The 15,556-nt window shown below is 33.3% G+C and overlaps 1 protein-coding gene across 1 annotated transcript in view; it reads right to left on the bottom strand.

Moving 5' to 3' along the window:
- Window positions 1–15,556, bottom strand: part of LOC143186748 (UBA-like domain-containing protein 2) — a 77,047-nt gene that overhangs the window by 42,764 nt on the left and 18,727 nt on the right. The window contains exon 2 of the mRNA XM_076390488.1: window positions 143–217. Coding sequence (XP_076246603.1) covers window positions 143–217 — 75 coding nt within the window. The remainder of the gene's footprint in view (window positions 1–142; window positions 218–15,556) is intronic.

The following is a 15,556-nucleotide window of genomic DNA, read 5'->3' as shown; positions in this document are numbered from 1 at the left end:
GAGACGCTAGGAAATGGTTTCGATATCGATCAGATGCCAGCACAATTATAGGAACGATCGAAGAGAACAGGCCGAGGCTTTCATTGCAGCTTATTCGAGCTACCGATAACCTTTGTCAAAAGTGAAACGAGTCGAAACTTACTTGGCCGAAGTGCGTGCCTGGCCCTTGCGCGCATGGAGGTATCGCAGCCTCTTGGAAGAAAATACTGAGAGCAGTCTGGAAAGCATAAAAAACGACACAGATTAGATACACACCGTGAAATAATGTGATAATCTATCTCAGGGGTTGTGACCTGGACGAGCGTTCTCTGGACAAAGTTACGCTCAAAATAATAATAATAACAATAATAGTATCGCGTTTCTGGCACGTAAGAAAACAAATGAGATAAAGTTAAATAGCACTGGTTGATTGTGATTGGTAATGCAAGGTGCTATTAACCCTTTAACTGATGAATAAAATTGTAAATTTTGGTAAAAGGTTTTTTATTTTTTATTTTTTATTTTATTCTTATCCACACAGTCTCCCTCGGGATAAACTGTTAAAGTGTTAACACTTTTAAGTGAATTTAATCAGTGAATTTATGTGGAGAGCAGAGTGTTGAGGTTTTGTCTTAATATTTCGTTTGAGCTGCGTGAACCAGAGTGAATTAAAAAAAATGAAAGGAAGAGAAACATAAACTACTTAATTGGTAGGTACATAATTATTGGACTGCAAGTTTGTATGCATTTATGGAAAATTTAAATGTATAATAGAGTACAGGATGCATTTAATAAATAAAACTATGCAAAATACAGAAATGAAGCACACGTTATAGATAATACGTATTTGAAGAGTGAAACAGATCTTCACTTACTTAATTAAAGAATTGAGTTAAATAATAGTACCAGCCTAAAAATCATATTTTGATTTATTAGACCCTCTTATTTTCTCTGTGACTCAATACAATTTGACTCTAAGATCCAGATATGCTTTTGAAATTATTTAAAAATGGCTAATTTTAGACTTCTACTACTCTTCAACTCAATTAAGTTCCATTTCGATAGTTGTGTTGATAGGGATACGAATTTGCATAAATATCCACAAGTTAATAATAATTCCAAGATGAATCATCAAACAAGATAAAGGAAACCATTGTCTAGCTTTTTAATGATTCCACAATTTCATCCTTCCCAAGCTTGGCGGTGTAACAAAGCATCCACGTCTAAAGTGTCCTACACTATATAAGGTGATCAGTTCATCTGGAAATCTTCCGAGTGTTGGCAGTACTTATTGCAATTGCTGTCAGCATTGTAAATGCTGCCAACATTCATTCGAGGGCTTCCAGATAAACTGATCACCCTAGACTATAAACTCAATGAGTAGTGAACCCATACTGAGGAAAAATTATTCTACTACGTTTGCAAATTATTTAAAACAAACGATTTGTTGTTTCCACTCCCACTCAGATGTTTGACAAGAGAAAATGAGCTGCAAGTGCTCCTAGTTTCGCGAATGTGTACAGCCAACTCAAGCGATTCTGGCTGCACCAATACTCTATCTCTCTCTGTCTTTTATAATGATTCCCCTGTAAGAAAGAGACAGTGTCAGTGCAACCAGAATCGCCTGAGCTGGGTGTACAATCGACCAAAAAATATCTTACACTCTGAAGCTATGTCTCCACTGAAGCAACAGCAAAGAACATCTCATCGCCTCTTGCTGCTGTGTATTCCAAAATGTCTCCAGTAAACACCAACTTATAGAACCATTTTTCAATATAATTTGAAGTTTTGGTTTGATTTCAAGGCGAAATTTGTTGCTGCCAACAGAAACAGAAACCTGGACAAACATTCGACAAGCGGCGACTTATTTAAGGTACACGAGACAGCAACAAGAAGTTCCTCCTTGTTGCTTCAGTGAAGACATAGTTTAGCAATTGCTACTGATTGATTCTACGCAGTTCTTTCAGTCCTGTGATTGGTCTAATTAGTGATACGCTTGGGTTAAAGCATACGATATTTCTTGAACGACTGCACTACTTCACTCACAAGCTCGTCACCAGTGAATCGTGAGTATGTACGTAGTAAGAGAACGCTGTTGCAAGAGGTCAAGTGCGGAGGGTCACGATCAGGGAAGCCTACGTTTGGATCTTCACAAGATTTATTCATTTTATTATAATTTTCTTGTTTTTCTTCGTTTTAGCTTCTTAACTTTTTCAAGCATGGTAGGGTTAAATGTATCCCACCTTTTTAATACCTAAATATGGAGGATGGGATATTTTTTATAGTATATTCAAAAATTAAAATTACTGGAAGCAGCCTAATAATTCCGTAATTCCCTACTTTGTTGAATTTTACAAGAATAAAATTTCTGTGCAACATGGGCCATTTTATTTTCTAAAATTCCGTGCTTCAGAGTTAAAAAATTACAGAAGCCATACAAAATCGCAGTAAGTAATGAAAAAGGCGGACAGAAAATACTTTTACAGAGATCTGAATAAAAGTTTCTCCCATTGTCCTCTATCACTTTTAGCTCGACTGATCTCTAACTGTAAATCGCTCTGTATTTTCATTAACATAATGGGGAACAGGGTACTCCACAATGTAAAATATCCTGTCAACCCATTCGCATTTTTATCTGTCGTTTGAAAGTGGCATTAGATGTTTTCGTTTTAAACAGACACTTCGTTTACTATTTTATCTGCTATTGATTTCGTAATTGAATTCCAAATAAAAGCACTACAGGAAAAAGGGAAATCATGAATGGGTACAGGAGACATGTTTAATGGAAATGTCTCGTAAAATGCAACACGATGGACTCACTCTGTAGGTACGCACATATTTGCTACACGAATACTCCCACTGGTTCTTGGAATCGATTCAAGCGAGCGTAGCTTGGAAATGAAGAAATTCTTAGAAGAGAAACGTAACAAGGTAGCACAAATGGTGACATATTGCATACAGGTATTGCTCGGATAAAAGGTCATACAAGATACTCACGTACTGGTATCTATTTCTACTTTTTCGATGCTTCTATTCAATGGCAAACTGTGCAAAAGAAGAATTTACCAAATATTTTTGAAATCATATTGTTTTAGCCACTTTTAGCCATACTTTTACATTTTTATATTTTTTTAAAGTATGAAAATTAATTTTACATTCCATATTGTTAAAAATAAGAATTCTTGATTTTCAAATGGGAGTAATAATGTTTAAAAAAATGTCTGTAACTCAATAAAAAAATAGGAGATATATTTCGTGACCCTCGTAATCTGTGTCTTTAGAAGACAGAAATGCAACAATTACTATAAAAAATCTAGTAACAATCTTAATCACAATGTTACATGTTAACAATATTATTTCATCAATATTTGACTTAGTCAGTTAGAAAAAAATAAAATACGAATTCCTTTGATAAAATTAAATACTTCTTACCACATAAATAATAAACATATGGTAAATCTAAACATATGGCTACATAGCAATCGAAATTAAAATCGCGATTAAATTCTTTATTTGTCACTGCTAAAAAATAGCTACAAGTGGAACGAGAATTTAAATGTTTTGAAAATGTTAAAATATTTTCATGAAGTTAACATATATATATTTTACATGCAAAGTGCTCGAAATATAAATATTTCTTTGTACTTTTAAAATATTTTAAGAAAGAAAGAGTTAAGGTATTAAGAAAAAGATGAACTATTCAAGTATAATACAGTACAACTTGGATGAAGCTGGTCTCAATTATTGAAAGTCTCTTTTAGGTATTTGCTGTTACTGCCATTCAATATGGCGGCACTAAGAGCACAATAGAACATCAATTGAGACTTAGACTACAATTTAATGGTAGTCTACTGCAAAAATTAGAATTAGTCATCATGAGAATACTTGAAGTATGGTCTTGCAGCAAGCTTAATCGAGCTTCTACTGTACACATATACGTAGATCCTATTAATTTCAATAACAGTACTGAACACCTGAACTTGCACGTTCTTTTCACACGCTACCTTGTGTTTAGTATATGCACATAAATGCTGCTATTGTCCACACCGCAACATTGTAACAATGCAGCATATCATTTTATACCATTAAGAATCAAAGGTGACAATGCAAGCATTAAATATTCAGCATTTTAAAGTAGAATGTAATTCTACCTGTTGATACAGTGTTCAGATTGAAATATAGGTACATATTCTATGAATTATTAAGCACTTACTATTAACCATAAATCTATATACATATATTTTCTACTTGATATCTTGATACACACATGATCCATTTATTAATTTGTTTCAATTGATGAATAATTTCAACCAAGACTCTGTGTAATTGAAACTCAAATTACCAACGATTTTCCTCAGAAATAAATTGCATTCTACTTTCTCCTTCAAGGTATTTCTTTTTCTTGCTACAAATAAGACGCATTTGCACTTTCTGCATTACATCACTAACTAGAACATTAGAAATTATTCATTTTACAAGTATACTTACATCTACCAGCTCTACAATTGCTAACGATTAGCAAACACAATAATCCCGCGTTAATAGCACGCTATTATATTTGTCATAACTTGGAATCCTTTGAAAACTTCTTGAATATTATTGTTCATCACTGAAAAAGTATTCTACAATAGGACAAACTTTTTGCCACTTGTGTGTTAGTATATGCGTCTTAACCAGTATGCAAAAATAGTTCATACATTATAATTATTATTTGAAAAAACTTGCATTTTTACAATAACCTAACAGTTCAGACTGACGAGTCAACATAAGCGACAGAAATTGTCACAATTGTGTATGTATATGTACATGTACACGTAATTCCCGCTATAAGTTGACTTTGCTCATGACGTGTATGTACGAAATAATTGTTAGAGGGGTTAAAATGGTCGAAATTTATTTGCGTACTTTATCACTGATATCTCTGATAAGCGCTAAGTGGTCTACTATAAATACAAGATGATCTCAAAACCATATCTCTCATTATAAACTCATCAGTGAGCTGTAAACCTCTATCGAGGAACCACTATACCTATTTTTCTCTGACGATCGAAATAACAAGTTTTTCAACAGATGCATAATTCATACACATTATCTACATTTTCGCTCGTCTTTATTGAAGCAGACTGAACGTAAACATTCGCAAAAATGTATTATAACACTTCGCCAGCTGTGTTCTAACAGGTTAATACAACATCAAAACGTCACATTCGTCGCCATTAATATAAGATTCACAAACGTTATATTAATATGACTGATAACATAACAATGTTAAATAGCTCATTTTAACAAGCTTATTTGAAGGGTCCACGAGGAAAAAGGGAAATGTCAATTTTAATGAATTTTGAGTTTAACCTTGTTTTGTACGCTTCTGTGTGTACTTTTTATCACAGAGTATATCGAATAGCAAATTAAAATTTTTCTGAATTTACAGTCGTAAGAAATTGAGATGTACAACGAAAACGTGAAGAATATTAATGAAAAATAATACAAGAAAGGGAAATCTTTTGGGTCTCGCCGATAGTTCGATGATCTATTGTACAATTTTTGAACATATTCTGCACAGAAAAAGCTTAAAAATTCTAGTGCAAGCTTCCGAAGAAGATATCTGAAACAGAAGCTAAAAAATGAAAGCAACGAGACAATGTCACATTTCTGACCATAGTTCGAGAGTGAAGAATGAAACAAAGTCACACAAGAGCAAGATAAAATGAATCGATGATAACAATAATTTCTTCTGACATTCTAGCTTTCTGTATACAATATTGTTGAAATAGCTTTCATCTGGTACAGTTTGCTGTGCTATATCGATGGCTTAGTGCACTACAGATGCATGTCCATTTTCATTTTAGGCAAGTCTGAGATTTTATATTATAAATACATTTTATCCTACAAATGTATTTTATATTATAAATAGATCTTATATTATAAAATCTCAAACTTTACCAAAGGTAGCAAGCAACGTTTCTACACTAAGTCATCGATACATTGCTTAAAATTATAACTAAAAATTGAAAATGCTGCAGAATAAAGTGAAGAATAAATTGAAGCTTTATCTATACCATATCCAAGAAACCATGAAGTTACGACATATCGAAAACTAAATTTCCATTTTCCGAGAAACGTCAAAATTTGACATTCTTCTTTCTTCCCCTGGACCCTTTCTTGCATAACGACCAGTGCATCGTTGCCTTGCAGCGATCGATCGATTCACGAAATTTTGTATCATCCTATATCCCTCCTAATACGTAAATATGATAATGGCTCTGTTTGCGCAAAAAGATAGCGTTGCGAGCGGAAACACGAGCCAACGGTATATCGTTACGCCAGAGAAGTCTTAACAGGCTCAAATTCCATGCAAATTCGACAGAATTTCAGCGGCGCTGGTCGATCGACCGTTACACACGAAAAAATCGTGTACCTGTCGGGAACTGTCTGACCTGTTCGCTTCAAACGGTACATTCCGCTGCACGGCGGTATGCATATGTGTATCACGTGGTTGGTCAGCAATCGCGTGTCAGACGGTGATTAGATAACGCATCTGGGAGCCTTACTGTCTTTCTCAATGTCCCGCTGAAATATTCAATATATCGTGCGGACAGCCGCGAACTTTGCTTTTGCTACTTTGTTGATGGAGGTCGAGCAGGCCGCAGTTCGACCGCAATGCACTACTTTTCCTGTGCACTGTATGCGCCTTAAGGCGGGCTCACAAGTGTGCCAGAGGTTGGGAAATCGGTTTCAGTGAACAATCCTCGAGTTTGGATTCGTTACAGGTTTTATTTGCTGTAATGTCTTGTGATAGGCGGGCAATGTTTCAGGGAATGACTCGAAGCTGAAAATAATTTCGATGAAATAATTATGAAGCTGGAGAATCCTTTTCTTATTAGGCAAAGCTAATATGTTTACAGTTTACTAAAGAATATTAATTCACCCCTACATTTGGGAATCGATACAAGGTTTATAGAATTATAAAAAAGAGACATTAGATAGTTTTTAGAAGGGAAATGGGAATAATGTATAACCCTGTCACTAGAATCTATGATTATGTGAATGGCATTACTGGCTAACTATGTAGATTTGCCCTTTGGCTGTATTAGAAAATTCAAGCAAGTTGACTAGAGATCATTTAAAGCAAACTAATGGTGCTAGAGGGTGATTGTTACATTTTCTAGCAATAATCACTATGTTTTTGAGAGAGGAATTTTTTCAGAACTAAATGAAATAATGGTTTTTATTGTGTTGTACATGTATCCATCTAGGATATATTTAAACAAATCAAAGACAGCAGACAATAGGAACTTTTCTAGGGCATATCTACCCCCAAGAGTTTTTATTGTGTCGTTCCTAATTGTGCATGAATTTCAGAAAAACTGAATGTACCTATCTAAACATATGTGCCAGTTTCTTTCAAGAGGTAAACGAACCAAACCTAAAACTAGAAAATGTAAACAAGAATCTGATGAAAACATCGTGAGAAGTGATTATTCAAATCGTGCTGACCTAGATGTGGGTCATAGGACGATGCACGTGTTAATCCTTTGATAATAGCCTACTTTGGAGTGTTTGGAGGACCTCAGGCGGAAGATCGTGCATGTTGTGCAACCTACATAGAGTACCTAGTACAGGCGACGTCATAAATTACCTATTCTTTTTCACTAGTACCTTTGTGATTCGAACTCGGCAATAACTCCACAGAAACCGTATCTCTGTTTTCCAGCGCAAGTTTAAAAATTCACGAACCACACGCTAACCAATAGCACTCAATAGGAACCTTTTACAAGTCGCTACTCTTGGAAACATGCAACCGATTAACCTACACTTATCAACCAAGTTTTCTCAGAATGATGCAATGTAAACACTGGCAGTTATGCTCGAAATACCAAAACAGCAAGAAAGAGTGCAGTAGTAGTATTGCACGCTTGGTTTTTTATTCGACATGAGTCAACATAAAATAACTCAGTTGTAATTTAGATGGAGAAGTGTGCATAATCTTGCGTATCGAATGGACGTCAAAGTGGTACAACCACGATGCTGAACAACACTATAAACTCATCAGTGTCTCCAGTATCTCTATTTCCTTTCATGGGATTACTCTAATTTCCTTTCAGTCACGTGAGTTAACTTCAGAAGCGTGTCTATTGCAATCTATGACCTCATTACAGATAATGAATTACGTTGCTATATTGAGGTAAAACTGTTTATTGTGCTACATCGGCCGATATTAGAATTCAGTGCTACCATTTCAAACATTTAGAGCTTAAGCTAAAGTTCTGAACTTTAATTAGTCGAAATTGTTAATTAATCAATTCTCACATTGACTGACTTAAGGTAGTTTGATAAGTAGCATTGATAATTGTGTCTAGCACGTTCATTGCAATAAAACACGCAACTTTATTTTGTGCTGGTTACACTTGACCTGTCCACGCAGAATAATCCCTCGATATGATCTCAGAGTTAACCTCAACATCTTTCTTTAATTTTTCTCGTCTATTTTATTATTTTCTTGTCATTCTCTGCGTGGACAAGGCAAAAACGATATGCTAAAGCAAGAATTGGCTTCAGAAAGGTGACCCTCATGCTTCATAAGTTTTTTGTTAGTTAGTGACAAGGTGTTATAGTCTGGGAGTATTGTACTCCCTTTTGTTCTCGTGCCAAGTATGTAAGCTACAGTCACAGCCAACGTCAGAAGAAACTTGCAATTATTCTGATGACAATAGCATGCCATCGCAGGTGATAGTAGATAATAGTTCTCCCAATATTTTCAATAAATTAATAAACTCGTAAATAATAATATGAAATTAATAAACTCGTATAAAATAATATTACAAAACAAGACAGAAGTATGTTTTAGATCGACATAAAAAAAACTGTGTAATATCTAATATCAGAGTCAATCTTTAACATTAATTTTGCTAAAAATTCAATGACTTTGTTAGTGATACCAACTTGAAAAGAGATTGTTTTTAATTCATTTTCATATTCACTAACTTGTTTTACGAACTTTCGCAGAAATCCTTCCTATTAGTATCACTCAAAGTGTAAGTTATCATTACTCACAAGCATGTAAAAAATGTCACTCATATATGAGTGACATGGCAGTCAACGTGTTAAAGTGACAATAATTCAATCTTTCCCTCTACCACCATATCATCAAAAAAGGCTCTGACAGCACTGTGCCCATCAAACCTCTTGCCACTATTCTTTCTGCAAGTGTGGATCCACCTTAACATGGCAACCTGGGCACAATATCGCGTCCAGTCCAGTCCTTCGTCAGAATTGCAGTCAGCGACGTGAGAGCGTGTTTTATGAACGCTTGAGGCGATTGTAAGTTTACCGATCGCCGATCAACAGCTGTAGGTACACATAGAAACTTTTAATCGACCCCATTGCCAAGACGTAAATTTACACACAATTCTCGTGGCCCCTTGCACGCGACATTCCTAGTCTCACGAAGCCTGAATGTGACTTCTAGGAAAGACTGTGACGCGCTTGGCGAGTTCTTCCGCTCGTTTCTCAGTTTTTCAGTGGTTGCGCGGGAGGTTCGATCATATCGCAAGGCTGCTTAAAATATTAAAGGTTATTTTGGCCTCGATAGCCTGCGCGCAGCGATACGAATAGCGTGACAACCGACTGCACAGTGGAACCCATGTTGCCTTCATCGAAAGGAGGATCAAGCTTAGCAGCAATGATTTTGATGGACGTTTACGTAATAAATCCGCATTCAAAGTAGGACAAAATGTATCTGAATGTTTGCTTCAAGCGACTTTGATTCCCCGAACGTCGAAGTTTAAGGTTTTGAAGAAGTATTTCAGGTATCGGGGTACTGTGAGATAGGAATCGCAAGTTGGAAACATGAAATGAGGAAAAAAGTGCAAGAAAATTTATATCTGTATGATCACTGAAAACTCTATTAGTTAGAATTTAAAATGGTAGTAAATTTGTGTGTTGAAATACATGTAAGTACTCTGTGAAATTCTATAAAAATTGAACATTTATTACCTGTGACAGTTTCATATGGAAGGTACGTATGATGTTCAGTATAATTCGACAACAGATTCGATAATAGTGTCAGAGATTTTAAGGGACGATTCTCTAAATTGAAACAGAAATCTTCTGAATCTTTAAATTTTCAGAGTTGGATCATTGCATGCGAAATTGGACACTTTCTTGGAGTAACATCTTAGATCTTGTCCAAATTTCGATATGTTCTAGTTTATAGCGATGTTTAAACGTATCTTCAAGAGTTTCTAAAAATTTTTTAAATTATGGATTTCACAGCTGCTTAAAGTAAATGCAACATTAACTGCAAAGAATTTTCATAGAGTCAATTTTAAAATGTTCGTATTTTTGAAAAGCAATCCGTAAATAGGACAAATGAAGCTATATTAATTTCTATATTTCTATATTTCTTTCAGATTTTTAGATTCGTGCCTACTACAAAAAACCTCTATTTGTTTAGAACGATTACAAGAAAAATAATTAAAAACTATTTTTTTTAACTGAAATTATTTTTATTCAATACTTTAATGTCTTCACCATAAACACGTAGCAGTTGATCCTCATGCATTTATTGGTTCAAGAGGTATGAATTTTTGAAAAAAATTAGCTCTTCACTTCAAGCAGCTGTAAAATTCATAATTTAAAAAATGTTGGAAAACTCTTTACGATACGTTTAAGCATCGCTAAAGACTATAATATATGTTACTTCAGAATGTGTCTGATTTTGCATGGAATGACCTTATAGTGGTTGCAGAGTGGCTCAAAAGTGAAATGTGTCTGACTTATTCTACTGTGGGTGTGCAGCAGCCAGGAAAAACACAGTGACGTCAGTAGAAGAAGTCCCAGGAGGACAGACACATTTTGTACGCATTTCAGACGTTTGCTCAGTAATTAATAATTCGAAAATAAAATTTGAAACGCAATTTCGTTTTATTTTAACATGTAAAATCACCCCTTACAATTTCTGATACTCTATATTAGCATAAATGATGTTCGACTGAGTTTTATAACTTTCGATTCCTGTATTTTGAGACTGACATGAAACTTAGATTATATATTTCGTAATATGTTAATAATTTAAGGTTTCAATATTTTGTATATATCGTCGTTTTATTTTCACATGAATCTAGTCAATCCAACTTACAATTTAAATACTTCAAACTGGTTTTATGGTTGTGGTATGCAGCATATGTGTTAAAGGTATACTTATCACCTCATGCAATTTCGTGGTGCTAGCTTTATCTAATTATAAATACTGAAATCAATCTTAGCGTGTCTCAGTACAGTTTTTAGGTAATCATATGCTAAAAACTATACAATTTTATTTTATTTATTCTTGATCGTCTTCTCGTTTCTCTACTCTGTAGTAAGGCTACGTTAAATAAGATTCTAAATGAAAATGTGAAAAAACAACATACAGCTTCATTCACTAACGAAACTCAATTTTCACAAAAATATAGCAAAATCCCTTAATTTTTTAGTCTTCAATTTTTAAAATAAATTTATCTGTTTTTTCCTCAAAAAGTGTCTTTTTTTAAATACTTGTAAGTAATAATACTTTTATTAATGAGTATAATGAAAAATAATAAGAGCATGACTGAATTATGCATTATGCTTGTGTTTAATAATATACATTTACATAAACGAGAAGCTGTGAACAACGAAAAACAGTTGCGTGACGACCAAGGTGTTAATTTGATTATTATAGTTTAATTTAAACCAGGTATACTGAACAATTATTATAATTAGGCTATCTAAGAATATAATAACTTTACCTTCTTTTTTATATATCCTGTTTGCATTTTAACTCATATGCAATGTCTATTATTGTATCATACATTAGCCTTAGAATTTCTGAAATTTTCTAGCTTTTTTCCAACTATTACAGATTTTGTTTTTCATTTCAACTCTTAATATTAAAATTCTAATTAATCAATTAAAGACTCAGAATTAAAGGACCATAAATTTTTATTTCTAGATTAAATTCTAAATGTAATAACTATCATTCATACAGAGTGCTTCTTTTATCTTGTACTTCTTATAGCTTCGATATTTCTGGTGATGCGAAAAAATGTGTCGGAGCAGTTTTGTTGGATTCAAAGCTGAGAATATTATAATCCATGTTTTTTTTCTGAATTATGAAGATCATTATCATTTTATTTGCACGTTAACATGTATTTTTTATGATACAATTTTATAGTACACATCAAGAAAAATGCAAGGAATTATGAAAGTATGACCTTTAAATTAAAAATGTAGAAAAATTCTACATTTTTTGTTTTCTCTAAGCAAGAAATTCTATTATTTTATTGTTATTTTAATTATTTTAAATTTACTCTACAATGAAGGTTCAAAATGGTGTCCATTGACCTTCAAAACTCGGAAAAAATGATCTTGAAAGAAAAAGACATAGTTCACAATATTCTTAGATTAGAACCAAACAAATTTGTCCTGGCACATTTTTTCGTATCAGCAAAAACAACGAACATATTAAAATGTGCAAGATAAAAGAAACATTCTGTATACATAGTGAGCAGTGCAAGATGGTCAAGAGAATTTTCTCTGATAGAAAAGTGATTAACAATTGAAAAATCGCAAGATAAGAGAATATTGATGAACCTTCAACGAGTGCAGTGCTAACTGATATCACTGTTGATGAAAATAACAAATATACTTTGGCCTTCTATGAGTCAGAAGATACTATAAATAGTCTAAATATTGGTTGTCAATTTTTTAACAATTGAAGAATTCTTAATATGTTAACAAAACGCTATTGAAAATACTAAAAAATTATGGAAAATGTGATAGTATAAAGATACTATTAGTGTTTTAATAGTACAGTGTTCACTCGTGAGTCCATGAACTTGATAAACGACGTTAAATAGTGCAAAAAGCACGTCATTATAACTCACATAATGCATATCATTATATTATAACTATAACTTATAACAAAGCAAATTAATATTATTTTAATTATTTTTAAATATAGTGAAAATTTTCTAATTAAAAAATGGTGGAATAAAATTAAAAAGTTTTTTTCTGTTGATCTAGCTTTGTACTTGCACAACTTTGTTTGTACACTATTTTGTTCTCACTGTTTATCTATGGCTTGTTTTGTACATAATAACTCAATAAAATAAAGTAAAATATGACTTCGTTTATAGTGATCTGAAGATAGTTTCTCAAAGACTTTCATAAATAAGTGACGTCATTCACGCCATTCAATATTCGATTAAACAAAGTATGGCTTATCAAGGCCTTCGACAAATTTTGTCCCCTGTACATGCGCGAATTCTACCGATAAATCATTAATATTTACTCTTATCTGTATTTGTCAGAAGAAACTGGGTATCGCGAACAATATTAAATCGAGTGTGTTAAACGTAAACTCAATCCATGTCAACAAACCTCGGTTAAGATAACAAACAAACGATTCACTTACACGATAAAATGATCGAACGATTACGATGTGTGGAAGGTTTCCACGAGTAGATCAAATACTTGTATCAATCGTCTTATATTAAAATACTTACTGTAATGCTTATTACACTAATTGGTATGTACATAGAAACATATACAGATATTTTCTATTTAAATTATCGACGTCACGTTTTACTAATGTAGCCACCTCGAGTGCTGCTTGTATTTATAAATAATGAATGGAAAGGACGACTAATGGGTAAAGACAAGAATTATTTCCTCTCATTATTTTTACGATAAAGATTACTGAAAAACAGCTGTTCAAATAAATTTGAACCTTTACAGACATACGAGTTGCACAGACTCATTCAAAATTATCTGAATAACAATTTCTGCTGCTGGCTGTGGATCTTCAACATTTTTTAACACTTTGACAACCAGTATTATATATTTGTAATTTCCAGCTTCTGACCACTGTAAGGTCCAGTAACTGGAGTTAATTAGTTTATTTGAAGCAGGTGTCAAATAAGCAGGCCTATATTTAGACATATATTTGTGATACCAATACTGACATGTTTAGAGCAAATGCATGAATTTTTAAAAATTAGACTTTGATTTCAAGTGTCCATAATTTTCTGCTTCCTGCACTAAAAAAGATTCTTTGTCTATTATACTATATTATAATTACAATCAAAGTAAAATAAAATGCAAAGTAGTAGCTGGACTAGTGATTCAAATATAAGAAATACGGTTAGAAGAAATGAAGAACTGGAAGATGTAGAATGATATAAAATTTAAAATATCCATATAGTAAGACATGAATTTCTGTTTCTGCAAAAATAAGCGAGGAACTCTGTTTATTCAACGCGTGCAAGAAAGACTCGTGTAAACGAGACGCAAAGTGAAAGACTCAGCTGCCACGTGGATACACGTGCCACTGAAGTGTAGCTACATATTTGAGTAATCGAGTGGAATATTCGAACATTTCCACTGCCTGCAGCAAATTCGAGCAATTTCGAAAGTTGTAGTTTGTCTGTGTTAGTGTTCGAAGAATTTTAATTAATGTAAACAATTGGAACACTAGGCCCGCTGCAGACGAGCGTTTCTTTGCCGCAGCGCGTTGCAGCAAGGGCAATTCAAAATTCTCAATTGTGGAAAACAAGGAAAGGCAACTTGGCGATTGTGGCAAGTTGCAGTGGCAAATTCACGCAAAGCAGCGAAACAGGATCTACGTCCTTTCGAAAATACGCAAAGTGCAACCATGTTGCCACGTTCGTATGTCTCCTTGTTTTCTACAATTGAAAATTAGGAATTGTCCTTGCCACAACGCACTGCAGAGAAAAATGCTCGTCTGCAGCGAGCCTTATAAATACCTATAATATAACAAACAATTTATTATATGTCATTTGAAGTATAATGAAATACTTTTGCTTAAAAGCACCTGCTGTCTGGTTTCCTTGGCATGGACTATTGGAAAACCTTGGAGTTAATGGAATAATGTACAGAATTATAAATGTAACTATTTTAATTTGCAATATAGTTAAAAACTGAACAATGTTTGTTTGTAATGTAAACTTTCTATTACAGATTGCAATCTGAAGTATACATGCAAGTGCAGGGTCTAATTTCTTTTTACCTTTCAATTATAGGATAACAACCGCGATAAAATCTTGCTTGTCGAGTTTTTTGCTCATTGTTTCCTTTCTAATCACCATTTTCGATAAAATGCAGAATGATACGTCGACTGGACAGAACAACAAAAATATTCGTTGCTCTAGATTTTGTATAATTCACAGAACTGAACATTTGGAATTTCAGCGAAGAATTTTACAAAAACGTTGAGGAAAAACAGAAGTTTAATAAAAACTGTATCGAATACAATATCTGTATTTTATAAAATATTTGTTTCAATTGCTTGCATCCTTTTTATTTGTATATAAAACATCAATAAACGATATAATGAAAACAGTGCATTTAAAAATAAAATCATAAAATAACAAATAATTTGTTATCATCATAATCATTTCATCAAATAATTATATCTTGTATCGAAATAATCTAACCTGGGTTATTGTTTATAGCTAATGTTTACATTATCAGATACACGTACAACCTCAACTATCTAAATATCAATAGAATGTTCGACATCCAAACAGTATAC

This window comes from Calliopsis andreniformis, unplaced genomic scaffold, assembly GCF_051401765.1.
Source record: "Calliopsis andreniformis isolate RMS-2024a unplaced genomic scaffold, iyCalAndr_principal scaffold0022, whole genome shotgun sequence".
Taxonomy (NCBI): Eukaryota; Metazoa; Arthropoda; class Insecta; order Hymenoptera; family Andrenidae; genus Calliopsis; species Calliopsis andreniformis.
Note: the sequence above shows the minus strand (reverse complement) of the source record. Positions and strands in the feature narration are given on the sequence as shown.